Source organism: Oreochromis aureus, linkage group 18, assembly GCF_013358895.1.
Source record: "Oreochromis aureus strain Israel breed Guangdong linkage group 18, ZZ_aureus, whole genome shotgun sequence".
Lineage (NCBI taxonomy): Eukaryota > Metazoa > Chordata > Actinopteri > Cichliformes > Cichlidae > Oreochromis > Oreochromis aureus.
The window spans coordinates 32,852,585-32,872,789 of record NC_052959.1 but is presented as its reverse complement, the minus strand read 5'-3'; the positions used below and the strand labels follow the sequence as shown (position 1 = coordinate 32,872,789).

The window sequence follows — 20,205 nt, the reverse complement described above, 5'->3', positions numbered from 1 at the left end:
GGCTAGTCTAGCTAATGATCGCTTACAGTTAGAATGACAGAGATGACATTTTGTATAAAAGCTGCTAAAAGTGTTTAACAGGTTGTTGATCCTGTCATGCTCTTTGTGTGTTTGGCAGCCATCATGAAGCTGTACCTGTCCATCACTGCTGTCAGTGTGAGAGCAGGACTTCTGTGTATTCTGGCTATCAAACAGCTCTACAGAGCACACTGTTTGTTCTTTAAAACATTTTATTAAAAATCACAGTTCAGTGGCCGTGATATCGCCACTCTTCTCTGTAATTCCACTTTTAAATCACAGTATTTTACCTTGGATGTCAGGTTGTGTTTTTGTGCCAGCAAACATTTTAAAACTGTTCTGACTTCAGTTCTTCTCAGACTGAACCATCAGGAGGATTCATACCTGCAACACCTGGAACCAGTCAGCTGGAGGCAGCAACAGTTTGTCTCAGAACAACTTTATGAACAACAAATAATCTCAGAGAGATAGATACCAACCTCTGAACATGGATTCAAACTAATGACCTTCATCTGATCGACCTTTCAGGCTACACCTGTTATTTGTAGCTGTCCACTGTAACACAGCAGGTTAAAACTGACTCTGATCCACAAAAGCTGGCTACACAGCAAATTGAGGACACTCTGCCATTGCATGTGAGGCATCCACCTTCCCTACATTAGCCTTAGGCATGTTTGGAAGTGGCTGGCTGGCTGGTAAAAAAAAAAAAAAAGAGAGAGCACGAGCCTCTCTGGTATGTGCAGGTAATATGAAACAGTCTATGCAGGACTGTGGAGTTTCCCTGGTCTGCACGGCATGTTCCCGGAGGGAACACAGCTTACAACAGCGAGCATGGAGAGGGCACCGAGCACGGACTCGTGAGACTGTGAGAACAGCTTCACATCCACCAGAGAACTCCCACACGATGCACAGGGGATCCACACCAGGACCTATTGCATACGTGAGCCTGCGAGGCCATGAACAATATTCCAGGGGAATGCTGGCTGCAGGACCTTCGGCATGCGTCGATTGTGCGATCTGCGGGATATGGCGCCAGCAACTAGTCATCGCAGGAGAGCTTTTCTATTTTGGATCGTGGCAACAGATCACAGTTTCACATCTGCACAGCTGATTTATAGTTAAGCTGGTCTTACCCAGCAGGCAATGTAGAGTTCACATAGAGTGTGGGTGAGGGGACTCGCCCAGCTCTAATGATCAAAGTCCAGGTGTTGTCCCTCTGTCCACTGACAAGAAACAAAGAGCTGAGTAGCCTTGCAGGTCAAATCCTACCAGTCACCTCAGTATGACAGCTCCCCCCTAGATCGTGGAACTTGTTAGTAACAGGGTTGATGTTAGAGGCCTGGACAGTCAGGCCCAAGGGAATGTTATATTTAAAGGCCCGGAGTAACCTCTAAGAGCTGTTTACAAAAAAATGATTAATATTCTTATATTTACCTTTACTATTTCACAAAGGTTTAAAAAGGGTATGTCCACAATTTAGACTGTAATTACAGGATATTTTACTTTATTTGGCAGGAGTGAAGCAGAGGCAGAATTAAATGATAATAACAGTCACAAAATAATAAGCAAATCACATCAATCATAATTATCTCATTAACCTACTCTCCTATTGTTTGTTTTTTTTTTTATCTCAGTGTTTTGTTCTAATGGAAACAATCCAACAGGAAAGCAGGAATCCTTGAATATTCGATACTTGAGGAATACAGCGAGACCCCAGATCTTCTTAATGTTGGGAGAAGCTGCAATCCACCAGGAAAATGATGGAAGTCAAAACCTTAAGAATTATAATCCAACACAGCAAAGATGATGATGATGATGATGATGATGAGAAAAGATTGAGCCAAATCCAATATCTATGTCCAATGTTTGGGCAGCTGGTTGATGTCTCTGGTGTCTCCGCTAGAATTTCTAAAGGTGAATTTCTGGTATCCGATCATCTGAGCTGCTCATCAGGAAACAAACCCTGAACATCTCTGAGGCTCCAATTTATGCTCTGACAAGTGCTCACTCACCCCACCTCTTCTCCCTCTGGTAGGTCGTCACCAATCACTGTGTTTACATGAGATCAGCACTTATTTCATTATTTTCATTTCTGAAACTACATTCTTACATTTAACATATTGATCAGGATTATACTTTGATTGTAGCTTTGATTAAAAACAAAGATGATTTACTACTAGCACAAATCTGGTTCTAACACATGAGGTTGGATGTTAAGTCCTTTTACCCGCTCAAAGATGTGACGACAGGGGAAAGAGAAGGAGACTTCAGCCTCTCTCTGTCACTTTTCTTCCGTCACAAACTTTTTGTTTTTTTATTGAGCTGAGATCAGATTTGTGATGATCAGTCTGATAACTTGATGTTGTTGCCCTTAAACCATTTTGACACAGTGTCTGAAGCACAACTGTGTGTTTAACCCAAGTGTGTTTAAAACTTCAAGTTCAGTTCTTGAAGGTCTTCAGCTGCTCATGTTGCAGATCCACTGTGAGCTGAAACTCCAATGAAGCTGTTAGAAAAATCAAAGTGATGTTTCAGATTAGTCACTGAGCTCATTAGTTAATAACTGTGTAAGATGGTGTTATGGTCCCCCGATCCTCTGCTGCCTACCCACCATCGATCTTTCCTCCCTCTGTTTTCTATCTTTGTCTCTCTGTGAGTGTGGCATTTGTGGTGTGTGTGATGTGTGTCAGTGGGGTTTGGCAGTTCTGGTGGTTCCTGCTCCTCCTCGGCTGGAGCACCTGCAGTAGCTGATAATCAGTCCAGCACATCAGTTTGGAAGAATTTGACTCCATTTTGACACAGAGCAGCTTTAATTCTGACATGTTGGATTTTCTCACATGAACTGCTCGCTTCCAGCTCTTTCACACCATTTTTGTTGGACTCTGTTGGACTTGGTTGTTCCAAAGCTCTATTTTTAACAGCAGGCATGGGCGCTTTGTGTTCCTACGAGGCTGCTGGAGCTGATTGAGGCCACTCAATACAAGACTGATGATTCCAGCAGACATGCCACAGCACATTTCAGAAACATACCTGAAGCATCTCTTTGCTCCGCACCACTAAAAATAACTCTGCCTCTATTTTTTACAGAAGCTCCATCAAGCAGCACAGAACAGAGGAAAATGTGCAGGACAGAAGAAACAGCAAAGGAAATCCTGTCAGTGTTGAAAATAGAAGAGCCTGTGCAGACCAACATGTTTCACTTCTAAAATACAGCAGGTGTGGTTTGAAGGACGCAACAAAACCACATCAGAAAGACATCAGAGACTCATAACATCACTCGCTGGATTCACTGGATTATTTTTCTTTCACCATTATTTGGAACAAAGAAAACAAACTTGACTGGTTTGTGTCATTGTGGTGCTGCATGGCCCACTTTCTCCTGAGATTCAGGTCACAGACAGATGTTCTGTTAGTTTTCTTTAGAATTTGTTGCTATAATTCAAAATTGATTGTGTGATTAATGATGGTGAGCCAGATGGGCCAAACCATGATACTATCAGCAGCATGTTTCATTGTAGTGGTGTGTTAAGTTCCGGAATTGAGGAGGTAGACCAAAATAACCACCACTGATCCGGCCGGGTGCAATTAGACGACATTTTAATGAATACACATATGTGGAGCCAATACTGTTCAGATTCAGTATTGAACTCTCTTGTAATAGTCAGACAAATGCTTTATAGGGTTGGCAGTCTCAATACAGCATACGTCACTCCAAAACCACAATGACTTTTAACACCGTTTCAAAAGATCATCGTCTCGTCTCGATCCCAGGTGTCTTCCTGTCACCATCCTGCCCAGGCTTATCTTCTAGAACATCAGGCCCACGTTCTGCACAACCTGTCACTTACGCCGGCACAATTTTGCAGTTGCAAGCAAAACATGATTAAACTTTCACCTAACTAAATGAGTCTACCTACAATGTGTGTGTATGTGGGTGTATGTGTGTGTCAACTTCTGCTTGCACTTTGTTTCACCCTTCACTTCATCAGCTAAGCCTCATAACCTTTCCACCAGACAGAAGGCCAGCCTGTACTGAACCTATGTGTGTGTATGTGTTTATGTCTGCACATACACGCTGCACCTTAATTGACCTCAGCTTAAGCAACCAGGCTAAGGCCATCCTGTGTGTAATGATCTTGACTTCTATGTAAAATGTATAAAACAAATGTTTCAATCTAATACAACTACTTGAAGCATAATCAAAGCTTAGTCAAAGATAAATGCATAATAAAACACCCTGCTCTTGGCTTACACTCAGACTCTGGTTTCAGTTTCGCTTCTGCAGAAGCATGCTCTGCAAGCCCTGGTTTCCTGTCAGCCTGCAACTCAGCCTCTCACTCACCGAAAGGCACAGAATGTAATACCAATATTAATAACAGATGAAATGGTACTTCTATTTATAAAAATAGCAACAAATAATAGCAGTAAAATATCTTTCTCCTTTCAGGTGGTATCATTGATGGGATAAATGGACTGGTGCTTATATAGTGATTTTCTGTTTTCATGTGGACTAAAGTAGTGGGCTGACCAACAGACTGACATCAACATCAGAGCCGTGCTGCTAGTGTGGCTAAAAGAAAAGAGAAGAAGAGACAGTCATGTTGATATGAACATTAGAGAAACACATCATGGAGCTGAAATATGATCCTGCTTCCTCATTTGGACTCATTCACCTCAGCTGACACATTCAACAGCAGACAGGTTTTTGTAGCAGTCTGTCTCACTGTGGGAGGATGGTGGTACCTCATCTTTGGCTCTGGAACTAAACTGTCTGTAACAGGTAAGAACAAACATTTATTTTCCTTCAGTTGTTTTATTGTAGAAGCTGAAAATGTGTTTAAAGTCAGTTTCTGCTGCTTCAGGCTTTACATGTTAGTTTTTTCATCATTAGTAGAGAATTCATCTGCAGCCATTGTTACATAAGAAAAGCTCAATAATCTCTGAAAACATGTTGAAATCTCACTGAACAACTAAAGTTATTTTTTATTTCTGCAAATATTAGTGATGTTACAAATATTTAGGATTTGATCATCTCAGTAATTCTGCACCATCTGCTGGTTTTTGATCACAAGATCATATTTGATGTTAAAATTAAATTAATATAAATTAACAAATATGGTTTCAGTAAATATTTGCTTTATGTTGAGGAACAAATATTTTTTAATAGTCAAACATTCATGTAGCTACTTCATAAAGTGTTTTCGGGTAAAAAAAAAAAAAAATCAGAAACCTCAGAAATGATATGAAATAAATTCAGGATGAATATGACATATTTAAACTCCGATGTGTATTTCTGAGATGAAGTCGTGTGTGTGGATTTGTACGTGACAATAAAAAGTTAACAATACTTAAATTTTCCAAAATTCTTTAACATACAAATATTTATTAAATATACTTTGTCATATAATTTGTATTTTATGAATAAAAATATCATGAAGTATATCTCATTTTATTGAAAACATTTTATTCAACATTTCAGTTTTAGTGTTTTAAAATGTTTGCTACAGTTTTTTATGTGAATAAAAACATAACTTAAAATAATCACTGCATTACTTTTCCAAATTTTACACAAATATGGTCATTATGGTAAAATATATCAAAGACAAGAAGAATGGAAATTTTATCTGCTAAATTGAATTTTGTGAAATAATTTTATTAATAGTACAAAACAATATGAAAAAAGATGAATTTATTTTTGGACAGAAGAGTATCTCTGTTAGAACTCGTGTCTAAGCACTAATGAAAAAAAATACATTTCAGTTGTATAAAGACAAATGTATATATTTTAAAATTGGACTGAATTAAATTTCTATAAAACAATAAAAAGCAAACACATGACAAATTAAACTGAAATGAATTTAATTTGACTTTATAAACATGCTGAGTGTTCCACATGTGAGCCATGATGACATGAGGTGATGACTGTGTTTGATATGAAGCTGAATCCAGTGTATGTAGTGAACTTTGTATTGATGAGTAGTTTAGTGATCAGAGTCCATGTAGTTTCCAGGATCAGACTGAATGCAGTGCAGTGCTGGAAGCTGCTGCTGACTGTGTGAATGTGTGTCTGTGCTGCTTGTTGCTGCTGTCAAACTTCAGATGAGCAGGTAGTGAAGCCCGTGGTGAGCGTGTACCCAGCAGCATCCAGAGCCCACCTGGAGGGGAACAGCTCCCTGCTGTGTGTGGCCTCAGCCATGTTTCCTCCTCTGGTCCAGTTCTCCTGGAAAAGACAGAAGAAGAACGGCGGAGAAGCGGAGGAGCTGCCCCCTGCTGAGGGAGAGCAGCTGGAGCTCAGAGAGTCGGGACACAGCGCCTCCATCTTACTGATCCATCAGCAGGACACCAACACATATAAATACAGCTGCTGGGTGAAGCACGAGGGGGGCACAGTGGAGGCCCAAACACAACAAGGTAATGAAGGCTTGGTGACTGTGTTCAGCAGTGATTCAGCTTCATGTGGAGATGCTGTCAAAGAGAGCAGAGGAGCAGAGGACTGACATTTCTCACTGCAGCTCCAAACATTTGACTCCTTTTCTTTATCCACCCACAGATTATGTTCCTTCTCTACATGAGGTGAAGCTGCTCTGCCTGCTGTACACAGTGCTGATAGTGAAGAGTCTGATGTACTGCTGTGGACTCTCTCTGCTGATGATCCTCACAAACAAGGGACCGTCCACCAACTGCACACATGCTGACTGACTGTTTTCTGCTCGCCTTTTCTCACCATCAGATTTCCTTGAGTCAGCAGTCAGAAATGTTAATTAACTTGTGATTTGTTTCTTTATGAAGCATTTGACCTTTTCTCATATAATCATCTTAAACCATCCAGTATATATGCACATAATAAACATTTTTGTTGTGTTTGTATAAAGTGTAGATTTTTTATGTGAAGTTATTTTTTGTACAGCTGTGATGTATTCAGAACTCACCATTATACAGTAACAGTGTAGTTTTTTGTTTGAAGTAAAAATAAAGATTTGAATTTTAAGAATGTGCTTCTCATGTTTTCTGTCATACATAACCTGTGTGACTGCAGCATTCACAGATCATAAACTTGCTCTCCTGCAGCAGACGGGCTGTGTGGGTTTCTGCTCTGCAGCCTCCACACCGTTAGCTGTGGCTTTTCACTTTAATAACACAATGACAGTTACAAGCATGAACTCTGCTTCAAGTTATTCAGGAAGCATCTGTGTTCATGTATGTGAGAGAAACAAAGTGTGAACTCAGAGCTGTTACAGAGTTGATGTTTAGTACGATCACAGCAGGAAAATACAAGATGAAGTCTAAACATTAAATCCCACAGAACTCATGTAGAACCATTATGATTTTAAAACATAGAAAAAAGTGAATAAATTAAGACGAGATTTCTAAAAACAATTTCACAAGAAACTTCAGATGGACACTGAGTATAATCAGTGTCCATCTGAAGGGATAATGATCTGAAGTGATAGGGATAGTTATGTGGGATAGTTTCATAGATGTGTTTAAAAAAAAAAGATTTTCCTATTCAAATTGATTTTAGCTTGAATAGAGAGATATCGATTCATTAAATTCCCAAAAGTTGATTCTGTTCATCTGGACGTAGCGTTTTGTGGGAGAAACTTTTCATCACTCATCCAAGTGACTTCTTCAGTCTCAGCTGACTGCAGGTTTCCCCAATCTTATAAACAGTACATTTGCACAATGAAGGAACAACGGGCTGGGAGGTCAGTTCTTAAATCTTAATTATGACAATTCTCATGACCATTGATCAACAACCACTGACCAAAACTGATCAAAAACCAGTGATCAATTGTCATGAGTACCATTCACAGAGAGTTGAAGAAGCCTCATTTAGCAATTTGATGATTTAACCAGTGTTTAATATTTATTGTTCACCCACACGTCTCCTATAAATTCTATTAATATTAAGGTTTTAATCAGTCGTCTTCTTTTTTAAACAAATATCAATTATAACTAAACTGAACTTTGGTAATTTTTTTACAGTTAGTAATTTTAATATCTTCAAGGTAAATATAAAATTCTGTCCCAGATATTTTTTACTGACGAGATTTATTTCATACAACTTTGTGTTGTTTGTTAAGGTAATAAATTATGACTTATCTGATTATTTACTATGAAGGGAAACTGACAAAACATGAAACAGAGATCACATTTTTTTAATGTATATTTGTTTAAACTTTATTCAACATGCAAATTTAACAATGGTGACTGTTACATCAGCACACACGGACAGAAAAGCAGTGTGGAGTCGATGTCATGAGCGTCTCTTCTTTGAGTTGTTACAGCAGCAGTAATGACACTAAGCTGCATCAATAGGAGGTCACTGAAATTAATATTGAGTCGTGTGTAACTTTACCAAAACAATGTCAGACTTTAGTTTTCTCTGGGCCTCCACAATCAGACCAGCAGGAACCAAAGTGTCCAAAAAGTCATGTGGGCTTCAGAGATAACTGGGAAACTTTCTGGGAGAAACCAGTTCTTGTTAGCAGAGACCACATCCATCCCACTTTGGATGGAGCAGCTCTCATTTCTAAAAAAAATGCCCAAATTTGGCGAATCCCCCAAAACATGGCAATTTAAACATGAAAATTGACAATGAAAGAACAACACAGCATCTCAACTGCACCAAAGAGTGAAAGAGTTAAATGTGGATTATTAAACATTCGGTCTCTCTCTTCTAATCCCTGTTAGTAAATGATCACTGATACAAATACTAAACATTACTGTCTTTTTATGGATGTTCCAAAAATATTAGAACATTTAACATGTCTCACTGTAAAAAATGAAATTTGAAAATGAGTGTTGAAAATGTGCAGATGAAACAAAAGTAACACAAAGGCAACATGTTGACTCAGTTTTTACAGCAGAATCATTCAGCTGTGCAGAAACGTGATTGAAATGCATTCAAAGTCCAACAAACAGCAATAACAGTGTAGTTGTGTTTGTAAGTGTGAATAATAAAGATTTCAAGATGAAGAATTTGATTCTACTTTCATTGTGTGATAAACAACAACCCGTGTGAGTGAAGCACAAACTGACTGTATCCAAACTTGCTCTCCTGCAGCAGACGGGCTGTGTGGGTTTCTGCTCTGCAGCCTCCACACCGTTAGCTGTGGCTTTTCACTTTAATAACACAATGACAGTTACAAGCATGAACTCTGCTTCAAGAATGATTCCAGGAAGGATCTGTGTTCTTCACCTGTGAGAGAAACAGCTCAAATCCTCAACTCAGAGCTGACAAATGAACTTTAATGGAATCAAAGGAGAGACCATGAAGCCCCTGCAGTCTGCTCAGCTCCCATTTTATTAGCTGAGCTGAGTTTTTCATTCTGGATATCACACACGTAAGAACAGATCAAGTCTGAACAGCAAATGTTGGAGAATCATTTTGAAGTGTTGCTAAATGTCATTATTATTCCAAAACTACTGAATGATTCAGAAAATCGTTTCCAAAAAGCAGAAATATGCAAACAAAGTAGAAACAAGGCAACATGAGTCATTCAGATGCAGATAACATATTCTCCTTATTTTGAAGAACACAGTCATGAAATCTTTCTGTGTGTCATTCATTGAGTTGAAGTGCCTAATAGAAGAGGAAAAGCAGAAATAATCAATGATAGCTGAGACATTGAGAACATGGCTGTATGCCTGCTATCATAACAGGAAACAAAGCACACAAACAGCAAACACACAATAATGTGGTCGCAGCTTGTTGTGTGTTGTTAGGTGTCATTTTGACATTTAATGAAGTCCCAAAATGTGTGCGACTCATTAAAGGAGTCTGTACGTGTCAGTCAGTGCTCTGTATTCATGTGTTCACCTCATTAAACTCACTGAGACACTTTTCTCCTCCAAACTTCCAGCACAGCTTCATATTTCACTGACTGATTCTTTGATTACATCCATTAAGGCTCACACAGTGAAATTAGTGCAAACTTACAAATGTGTTGGAACAATTTTGGCCTCCAAACTGAACTTTGAGACAAACAGTGAAGCTGTGAGCAAAAGAGGCTCCAGTGTGTGTCATGGTGGAGGAAACTGTTGTATTCCCACATTCAAAACATGCTGATCTTATTGGATTTTTCCCTCAAAGTCTTTTTCCTCCTTTTTCTCTTCATCCAAATGTTCTAGCAGGCTGACTGTGAGTCCCTGTTTAACCTGTACAGCAGAAAGTAACAGCAGTCAGCGGCCTCCACTTGACTTCATGACTTCAACCCCTCGCACAGTCACTTTCACTTTCTTCCTTCTGTCTTTTAGTCCGAAAATGTAGAACAACACCAGATCAAAATATTGGTGTCCTTCACTCACATCTTCAAATGATACCTTCTATATCAGAGATGATACAAAGGCAACATTTGTCTTATTTCTCTTTCATGAATCAAAAAGTACTTTTGTACTGTTGTGTAAATGTGTATGTAAAGGTGGATGACTGCCTACTGCAAATGAAATCTAACCATGGGTACAAATAAATGAAGCTGAAGCTGAAGCTGACGTAAAACACAGCCCTGTTTTTATTACTGTTTATAGATATTATCATTGATGATCATCATTTTGAATGATTCTTAAAAAGGGTTTAATGAATCCTTCAGTCTGAAACCAACTTGGAACAAAACACATTAGAAGATGTGGGAAAAACCACAGTGTGCACATATTTTAAACACACAACCGAACCACATGTGTTTGTTTTAAAATAAGATTTCACTGTAAATATTGTTAAATCTTCTTTTTTTAATCTGTTTTATTTACAATGTGTTTTTTACTTTTAAATGTTTTTACAGCATAATGTTTACATTTGAATTTTTATTCATAGTTTTGTTATATTTAGTGTTTTCATCACGAATGTTAAACAACAGATAACAGTGTGTGTTACTAAATTCACAGCAGCCTGAATGTGTTTGTGGGAACATGAATGTGTTTGAGTGTTTCTGCATCATGTGACCCAGATTTTTGGATCTGCTGTCAGATTGAAATGAAGACGATGAAACCACACAGCAGCTTCAGCTGAGCTGTCAATCAGCAGCAGCAGTCTTATCTGTGGGCTGCAGGGGCTGATGGGAGCTTTGAGGACCTGTTAGAAACCACGTGGCCCTCGTCTGATCTCACAGCTCGTCCTTGTTTGGCCTCAGCTGCATCAGAGCGCCACTTCTCCCCAGGTTCACCAGAGGAAACACCACTGCACAAAATGCTTTTCCTCCCAGCTGCTGCTCTGTGCTGTCTGTGTTCAGGTGAGTGTTTCCAGCCAATCAGGAGCCAACAAAGTCAACCTGTAACAAACACTGTCACACTAACCTTCATCTGTCTGTCTGTGTCTCTACAGCACTGGTTACCATGGCAGCAGAACAGCTGATTCAGGACGATTTAACATTGACCAGGAGAGTTGGAGAAAGTGTCTCCTTCAGCTGTGGAGGGACTGAACAGTGTGATGGTAGCGACTATCTTCCCTGGTATCAGAAGAAAGAAAATGAAACTTTCAAATTTATTTTTGTTTTTCACAAAGATAATGGTCAAGTCCCATCAGGCTACGAAAAAGATGATTTCTCATCTGTGAAAAAAGGGAAAGGCTGGGATTTAGAGATTAAGAAAGTTAAACTCAATCATTCAGCCACCTACTACTGCTCCTGTGTTAAGCTTGATACTCACAGTGAGAAATGATCCCTGCAGCCTGAACAAAAACCAACAGATGAACAGATGTCAAACACACTGTAAAAAAGAAAATGTTGAGAAAACGTAAAATTTCAAGGCAACATGATGCAAGAGATTTTTGAGTTTTCTCAACTTTTGCCAACTTTTGTTGACTTAACTAAGATTACCGTTACCGTTACCTGAATATTGTATATTGTATATTGTATATTGTATAGCTTGTACTGTATTTATTCAAATTTTACTTTTTAATTATTTTACTTGCATTTTTAATCTCTCTCTTATATTTAAATGTTCATTGCTACTTCTTCTAGGGTTTGAGAGTAACGGAATTTCTATTCTCTGTATGTCCTGTACATATGGCAGAATTGACAAATAAAGTTGACTTTGACTTTGACTTTTGATTTACAAGTTCTGCCAACTTGGATCTTCTTGTTCACCTAATTAGGATAATCCTGGAAGTCTAACGAAGAAATTCTGGTTTCAATGCCATGTATTTCTGCCTTCACCAAACACAGATATTCTTGTTGAGTAATCATACAATTCTTACTCCAGTGAGTTGAAAATTTACCTATATAAACAAAGGAAAATGTATGCTGTTATTATACTTGAAAAAACACTTAATAAATGATATAGAATAAAACAAAGCACAATTCAATGTTATCTAAAAGCTTATTTATTTTGTTCAACAGTCTTTTCAGTACATTTCAGAATGTCATGGGTAGTAGGGTGAATTTCTGTTAAAAAAAAACAAAGAGAAAGAAAGAAAGAAAAGAAATAACAAACAAACAAAAACGTGTTGCCAGTTTCTTTTGGGTGCTTTGAGCACCCCAGCAGAGACGTTAAAATTCCAGAGTCCAGAACCAAAAAAGAAAAGAGTCCAGCAACTTAATAATTCACCCCCACACACCCTGAACGTCTTGTAAAAGCTGAACATAACTATTGCACATTAAATAAGGTAGTGCCACAAACGGTTGCCTATGTACCCAGACATTGACATTTTACACAGGCTTACTATGATGAACTATGGAAGTTAAAAGTTATTAGAAATGTTACCATCAATGAAGAGGAAACTAACACAGTTTTTTACAATACTACAAGACAAATTTTCACCATATATTCTCAACAATACAGATTCATCTGACTAAAATTTACATTTCGAATAATGATTTATCCACTTCGCCTTCATATTGTCCGACCAGGTCAAAATAAGATGGCCTGAATTGCTTCAAAGGTAAAACTCATCTGCTTTGGATAATCAATGTTGAGGGCATACAGAAGGCCAAAGAGGTGTGCCAGGGCAGTAGAGAGATCTGGAATGTTATGTAGCACAATGTCCCCTTCCAACACAACTGCATGTTCTCGCACAGACGTATCAGCATCGTCATCTTGTAGGATGGTGAGGATGGCAACTGATGCACCGTTCAACACTGGTTCCAAAATGTCAGTGTCCTGAAGAAAAGTAAAATATGAATTATTGAAAGCTAAGAAAAACTAAAGACAAAACAAATTTCTAAAGATTTTAACTTTAACCTCTAAACCATGCTGGTCGTTTGACTCATGGAGGTTTTAAGAAGAAAAAGCTTATTTTCCTTTAATTAATGCCACCTTGTGAGTGTACAAAAATATTTTCTGCTATGGAACAACCACCAACAATGCCCAGCAGTTGCTCAGCAGAAAAAAAGGAGAGAGTTATGACAACTGCAATCCCCACTATAAGATTATCTGGACTGCACTGAGGAAGTGTACATTTCCATTTTGGATTAACTCATCCTTTAAAAACATCTCATAGCAATTAGTTTTACTTGCATTACTTTTTTGTACTTACTAAGCACTTCAGGAAAACCTCTGTTGCATCTTCCCTTGAGGAAAAAGGGCAGGACTCTCAGTGCCCGTTGGACACAGTGTTGGATGTCTAAAGAGTATTCAGTGGAAAACAAGAATTTCAGTTAGTGAAGTAACATGGTGTACTATACACAATGCAAAATCAATCTCATAGTAATGAAAGTAAAGCACAGGTCAGACCCAGCAACAGGCAAAAAGAACCCCCCCCCCAAAAAAGAAAACAACACCAACACCATGTTAACAATTTTACTTTCTTTTTACAAATTAAATAAAATACTGCCAAATAAGAACAAAGCAATGATTGATAACATTCATTTTTACTGACATGTCCACTGATGTGTTTTGTTTAAAGCTAACATCTTTTTCAGTTTCTGTTAAGAGAAAAGTATACTCTCTTCTAAAAATGTCAGATAAAGGAGCACTTCACTCACCTGTTCATCAAGTTTATCCAGGAGGTCTTCCATCTCCTCACAAAGAACTCCCTTCTTAGACCAGTAGAGTTTCAGCAGGCCAGGCACAAATTTGTCAAGGTTTGCATTGAAGGTCCCCAGGAGGTCTTTGCTTGTGATCTGATTAAATTTTTCAGATATCTAAACAATACATTCACCAAAATATTGTCATTTATTCAGCACAGAAAATTCCTGGGTAGCTGTCTTGGACAGTCTGCACCATGTTATATGCCTGACTGTGTTATCAACAGCAAAACCTACTTCAAAAATCTCTCATGAATACGTCTTTTGCATAGGAATAGAAACACCCCCCACAAAACCCAGTATCAAGATAAAAATACACATTATGTTCTAAGTTGCACCAAAATCTGTGACCAATCAGATTCTGTGACCTGCCTTAGTATTCTTTCCCTAACAATCTCAGACTATAGAAGTCCTATTTCTAGCACAAAAAAAAAAAAGAAAATACATGCTAAGTCAAAATTATGAGATTGCCTTTCTGTTTCACAATTTCGATTTAGCATGGGGACTCTTGTACTGGCAGAAATGTTCAGGGTAAGGATTTCAATATAACACTGGCAAGGGTCTTGACTGGAGTGGTAGCACAAGATAATAAAGTTGGCCAATGCATTACCCCAGCAAATACCGTACTACTTCAATATAAGTATAAATAATGGCCAATTTGAATAATAATTAAATTGTAAATAAATTAGGACAGTCTTACCTCCTCAGAGGAAAACAGCGCAGGTCATCTCTCCTGGACCTCAGATACCATAGGCTGACACTCCACGACCTCTCTCCGCCTGAGAGAAAATGTTTGCAATAATGAAACATTTCAATATAATGTAGAAAAAAAAACGAGAAAAAAAAGTTACTGATCGGACTCCACGATCCTTACTGCGCATGTGCAAAGTCGGACCGTACAGATCGCGTCTACCCGTGGAATTGTACATAAAATCAATACTCCACCAACAAAAAGGCTCTCAAAACAATACAATACTTTCCACAGCTTTGAAGGATGGGTCAGGTGTACCCTTCGTGGCCCACCCTATGCCAGAATTCATAGCGCGGCCCAGCCGATTCTAGTTTCAAACAATGGCGGCAGTCACTTAGTTTTAATATTACTCTTATTACTCTTTCTGGGTCACAAAATAAACTTTTAAGATATTTTCAGGCGATAATGTAGCTGTGTAAATGTCAAATATCTGCTCAGTTTATTAAGACAACACATTTTTGCAAAAATGCTTCTACGTTTTCGGAGACGTCTGCTACCACCAGCTTCGATAGCTAGCTGGGGATTCAAGGCTCGCTAGAGCAGCGAGAACAGCGAACTCCTGGCATATCATTTTCAACCCCCCGTGCGGTCCTTCGCTAGCTTAAACATGATATATAAGTCCCTTAGATGACTTAAATATGTTATTGTTTGGTTTTTTTTCAGTGCTTTACTCGTTCCACCCTCCTGGGTCCTCAGGAGGATGCAGCCTAACGCTTGTAGAAAATCCTAATAACAGATGTCCTTAGCTTACCTGCTAGTGCAAATGGCCAGCAGCTCCCGCACCTGTCCCAAAAATGGTCAAATAATACACTCCAACTTCAGACCAGGTAAAATCCGTAATGGTCGAAAAATTTTAATTTTCATCCAACTCAGTTCAGAACAAGTTGACAAACCACTATCACACAGTCTGCTCAGGCTCGTTTGGTCTAGTTCAAACTTATTCAGACCACATGTGCCAGTCACCTACGGGGTTTCCCACTGGTTCCCAACTCAACTCAAAAAATCTACTCAAAAGTTGATAATCTTTGTTAGGCTTGCTAGAAAATCTTAGTTAGGACAACAATGGAAGAAATTTGTTGGGCAGACAAGCAATTTTAGGTTGTAAATGGAAAGTTTTATTTCTAAGTCAGTTTAATTTGAAAACTTTACTCAAATGAACAATTACTAGTTATCGTTTTTACAGTGCAGTGTTTGTGACAGGAAGAGAGCAGTAAACCACAGCCCAGGTTCACAGATTTCACCTCCATCTCAGAGTCACAAACATACTGAACTCAGGGAGATTTTTATTTACTGCTGTCAGAAATCACTTTCCATCAGATTTATCTTTATTTAATCATCAGGTCCACATCTAAGTTTGAAAAATGTAAAACTTTTTCCACCTTAACTTTTGCGATTTTACTCAAATAACAGCTGACGATGATCATTTATTGATGAATAATATAAATGTCTTTTTTCTTATTTTGGCTCACTTAAACAGTAAACAGCAGGAGCAACCTAAAGGATAACATGAAGACACTGGAGATGTTCCAGCAGTTAAATGAGAAAAATTTCCTGCAAATTCAAAGCTGTATATTCAACATTTGCTAAAAGGTTTGAGAAGGATGTGTGTATTGTGTTCAGTGTTGGGTGTAACGCGTTACTGTTATCAAATTCCTTTTCCACTGAAAAAGTAGAGTAACTGATTACTGTTCATTTTTAGGTATTTTAATTACAGTTACTTACAATGTACTTTAGTTACATTGGAAAATAATTAAACTCGCTGAAAATCATTATTTAATTTCAATAATTTATCTTCTAAACGTAGAAGTAAACTCTGCCGCTTTAACATGGCTGTAGTGCAGCTGCACGTCATTTCGCGCTAGTTTGCTGCATAGTCGTATTCTACAGCGGAAGATGTCGGACTCGGCTGAAGCGAGGGCCTGTTTTATGACATGAACATATTCCCATCTCTTCACTTTTCTGAAACAAGCAGACAAGAACATTACAGTAATATGTAAGCTATGTCCTGGGGAGAAAAAATTATCGGCTGCTGTTAATAGCACGAGTAATCTACTGAAGCGCCTGACACAGAGCATAAACGAACACTTCTGAGTGATTCTTGTTCATCATCCATGAATAACACCGCAGCAACTCCTGCTAAACAGCAAAACGTGATTTTACTTCAGCAGCACAGAAAGCGTCTGAAGGTGAGCTTAAAAAATGGTTGCAGGCTACGTAGTGGAAGAGATGCTACCGCTGCGTACTGTAGAGTCTACATCTTTAAAAAAAAATTATTTAAAGAGTTTAATTTCTATTGTTTGGCCACTCAAGGTTTATGGGGAAAAAGTATTTAATTAAATTACTTATTGAGTAAATAAGTTAATTTTCAGACACAGTAATTGGATAAGTATTTTAAGTACTAAGGAAAGCATGTATAATGTAAACAGAATTGGTCCTAGCACTGAACCCTGTGGAACTCCATAACTAACCTCAGTGTGTGAAGAGGACTCTCCATTTACATGTACAAACTGGAGTCTATTAGATAGATCTGATTTAAACCACTGCAGCACAGTACCTGTAATACCTACAGCGCGTTCCAATCTCTCTAATAGTATATTATGGTCAAGAGCATCGAATGCAGCACTAAGGTCTAGCAGGACAAGCACAGAGATAAGTCCACTGTCAGAGGACTTACCGTGTTGTTTGGAAAATACGGCACACTTAAAATCAATCCTTTGATTTTTCTGAAAATCGACAGTGCCCCTTATGTATGAATTCTGGTTGTGTTTACTGACCTCGAAATGATTTTATGTACACAGCGCTCGAAAATCTGTCAAATGTTTCAGTACGACTTTGCTAAGCTATGAACCCCCACCACTTGATGGATTGTCGGAGCATTATGGGTACCATAGTCAGGAGCCTCGCTAGGGATGGGTATTGATAAGATTTTCACGATTCCGATTCCATTTTCGATTCTGTTTAACAATTTGATTCTTTATCGATTCTCTTATTGGTTCTTTTTTTAAAAAAGGAGAACACTAAGGTCGATTAGCTTAGAACTGTTTTATATCTTCTCTTTGAACAAGATAGAAATGTAGGAGTAACATGGCCTTACAAAGCCAACAGTGAGATCTTAAGAGATCCAGCCTACGGCTCTTCAAAGTGGTGTCACAGGGTCCCCGGGAAAAAAAAATGTAAATGTAAAACAATAAAATAAATATTCTTCTGTAGCAATAGCAAAGTATAACATAAATCATTCTGTAGCAATTACACAAGAATATCCAGTAATGTCCCTGCCTACAATTAAACACATTTACTTGCCAAAAATCGGGGGCATCTGCTGTGCAAATGGGTGCAAGCCTTTGACCACAAACTTAGTAACGGCTCGGTGACATCCTGGCCTGAAAGGAGACGCTACCGGTAGACTGCAGCGACAACTGCCAGTCAGACTCTGTCTGTCTCATCATGGTCACCTAAATGCAGCCCACATTAATGGCAGGTTTTGTAATAAAGCAGATCGCGCTAACATAATATGCACTGTTAGTTGATTATTTACCTGCCGCATTAACGGGAGAGGACGTGCAAACGTTACCGCTGCTGCTGGGTTGAGATTCACGAGTCCGGAGCAGAATTAAAAACACGACATTCATTTAAGGTCATCGCGTTTTGTGAGCAAATGCTTTTGCATATTCGTTGTGCTTCCTCCCTTAAATGAAATATCTACTTTGCAAGTATTGCAAGTTCCCTGTTGTCATCCGTTCTCGTAAAGTATAAACAAACTTTTGAGCGTTTGGGCCGCCTAGGCGCCATGTTTCCTGCCAGGTAAATGACGCTCCGCAACGTGGTGACGTCATTCGGGGCGACTGGAATCGATAAGGGAATCGTTTGCAAGAATGGCAAACGATTCCAAGGAATTGAAACAGTGGGAACCGGTTCTCAACAAGAACCGGGATTTGATACCCATCCCTATCGGTTATGCCATATCGCAAGTTTTGTGAGGTACTTTCATGATATTTAATGGATCGGATTACATTTTTTATTTCTCTCCGATATCCGATCCAGTAATTTAGGTCTGTATCGGACCGGTCCATCAGTACTTTAAATGAAACCAAGAGTATGTGACACCTTTGTTAAAGATCCATTTACATGTAATAGTGCCATGAAATAATATATTTATATTATAACGCATTTGAATGAGGATATTTTTTCCTTTTCTGTGTTCAAAAGCACTGAATAAGCTTCTTGATATTTTGATCTGCCCCCCATACAAGTTGGTGGTAGCAGTGTTTGATGTTTTTATTGGGTTTTTTTTGCTGAGTTCATCATATAATGCATAATGTTATGTCCAGGAACTACAGTAAGGTTAAAACAAGTTCTGGTACTTATTGGCATAAACCTTACAGTCAGAATGAAATCGATAACACTTTGTATAACAACTGCTAAAACTGTTACCTCCTGGTATCATTGCTGTTTTAACAGACTGTTGATCCTGTCATGTTCTTTGTGTGTCTGCCAACAACTGATCAGATTGATCTCTGAGCACTGAAGCATGAGAGGATGAAGCTCTACACAGGGTAACCTGATGTAACCTATCCATGGTGCTGAACAAGCACACATCACTGGTTATAGGAAAACACAATTTTCCATTACATTTCATCTCAGATCCTCCGCTGCCTACCCACCATCTGTCTTTCTTCATCTGTTTTCTATCTGGTGGTTCCTGCTCCTCCTCGGCTGGAGCACCTGCAGTAACTGATAATCAGTCCAGCACATCAGTTTGGAAGAATTTGACTCCATTTTTGACACAGAGAAGCTTTAATTCTGACATGTTGGATTTTCTCACATGAACTACTCGCTTCCAGCTCTTTCACACCATTTTTGTTGGACTCTGTTGGACTTGGTTGTTCCAAAGCTCTATTTTTAACAGCAGGATGGGCGCTTTGTGTTCCTACGAGGCTGCTGGAGCTGATTGAGGCCACTCAATACAACACTGATGATTCCAGCAGACATGCCACAGCACATTTCAGAAGCATCCCTGAAGCATCTCTTTGCTCCGCACCACTAAAAATAACTCTGGCTCTATTTTTTACAGAAGCTCCATCAAGCTGCACAAAACAGAGGAAAATGTGCAGGACAGAAGAAACAGCAAAGGAAATCCTGTCAGTGTTGAAAATAGAAGAGCCTGTGCAGACCAACATGTTTCACTTCTAAAATACACCAGGTGTGGTTTGAAGGACGCAACAAAACCACATCAGAAAGACATCAGAGACTCATCACATCACTCGCTGGATTCAATGGATTATTTTTCTTTCATCATTATTTGAAACAAAGAAAAAAACTTGACTGGTTTGTGTCATTGTGGTGCTGCATGGCCCACTTTCTCCTGAGATTCAGTTCACAGACAGATGTTCTGATAGTTTTCTTTACAATTTGCTGCTATAATTCAAAATTGATTGTGTGATTAATGATAGTGAGCCAGATGGGCCAAACCATGAT

At 38.7% G+C, this 20,205-nt stretch overlaps 1 protein-coding gene and 1 long non-coding RNA gene across 5 annotated transcripts in view; both read left to right on the top strand.

Annotated features, from left to right (window-relative positions):
- Positions 1-4,459: 4,459 nt before the first annotated feature.
- Positions 4,460-20,205, top strand: part of LOC120434237 (immunoglobulin lambda-1 light chain-like) — a 31,842-nt gene continuing 16,096 nt past the window's right edge. Inside the window, exons 1-3 of one of the 4 annotated variants that reach the window (XM_039601921.1) lie at positions 4,474-4,798; positions 6,118-6,429; positions 6,569-6,986. In XM_039601921.1, coding sequence (XP_039457855.1) covers positions 4,660-4,798; positions 6,118-6,429; positions 6,569-6,717 — 600 coding nt within the window. In that variant the 5' untranslated portion in view covers positions 4,474-4,659 and the 3' untranslated portion in view covers positions 6,718-6,986. Of the gene's footprint in view, positions 4,799-6,117; positions 6,430-6,568; positions 6,987-20,205 lie in introns of those variants that run through there. The other 3 variants (XR_005609008.1, XM_039601922.1, XM_039601920.1) reach the window with 3 other exon arrangements.
- Positions 11,070-12,062, top strand: LOC120434239. The gene is made up of 2 exons (XR_005609011.1): positions 11,070-11,246; positions 11,339-12,062. It is a non-coding gene; the product is annotated as an uncharacterized LOC120434239 (long non-coding RNA).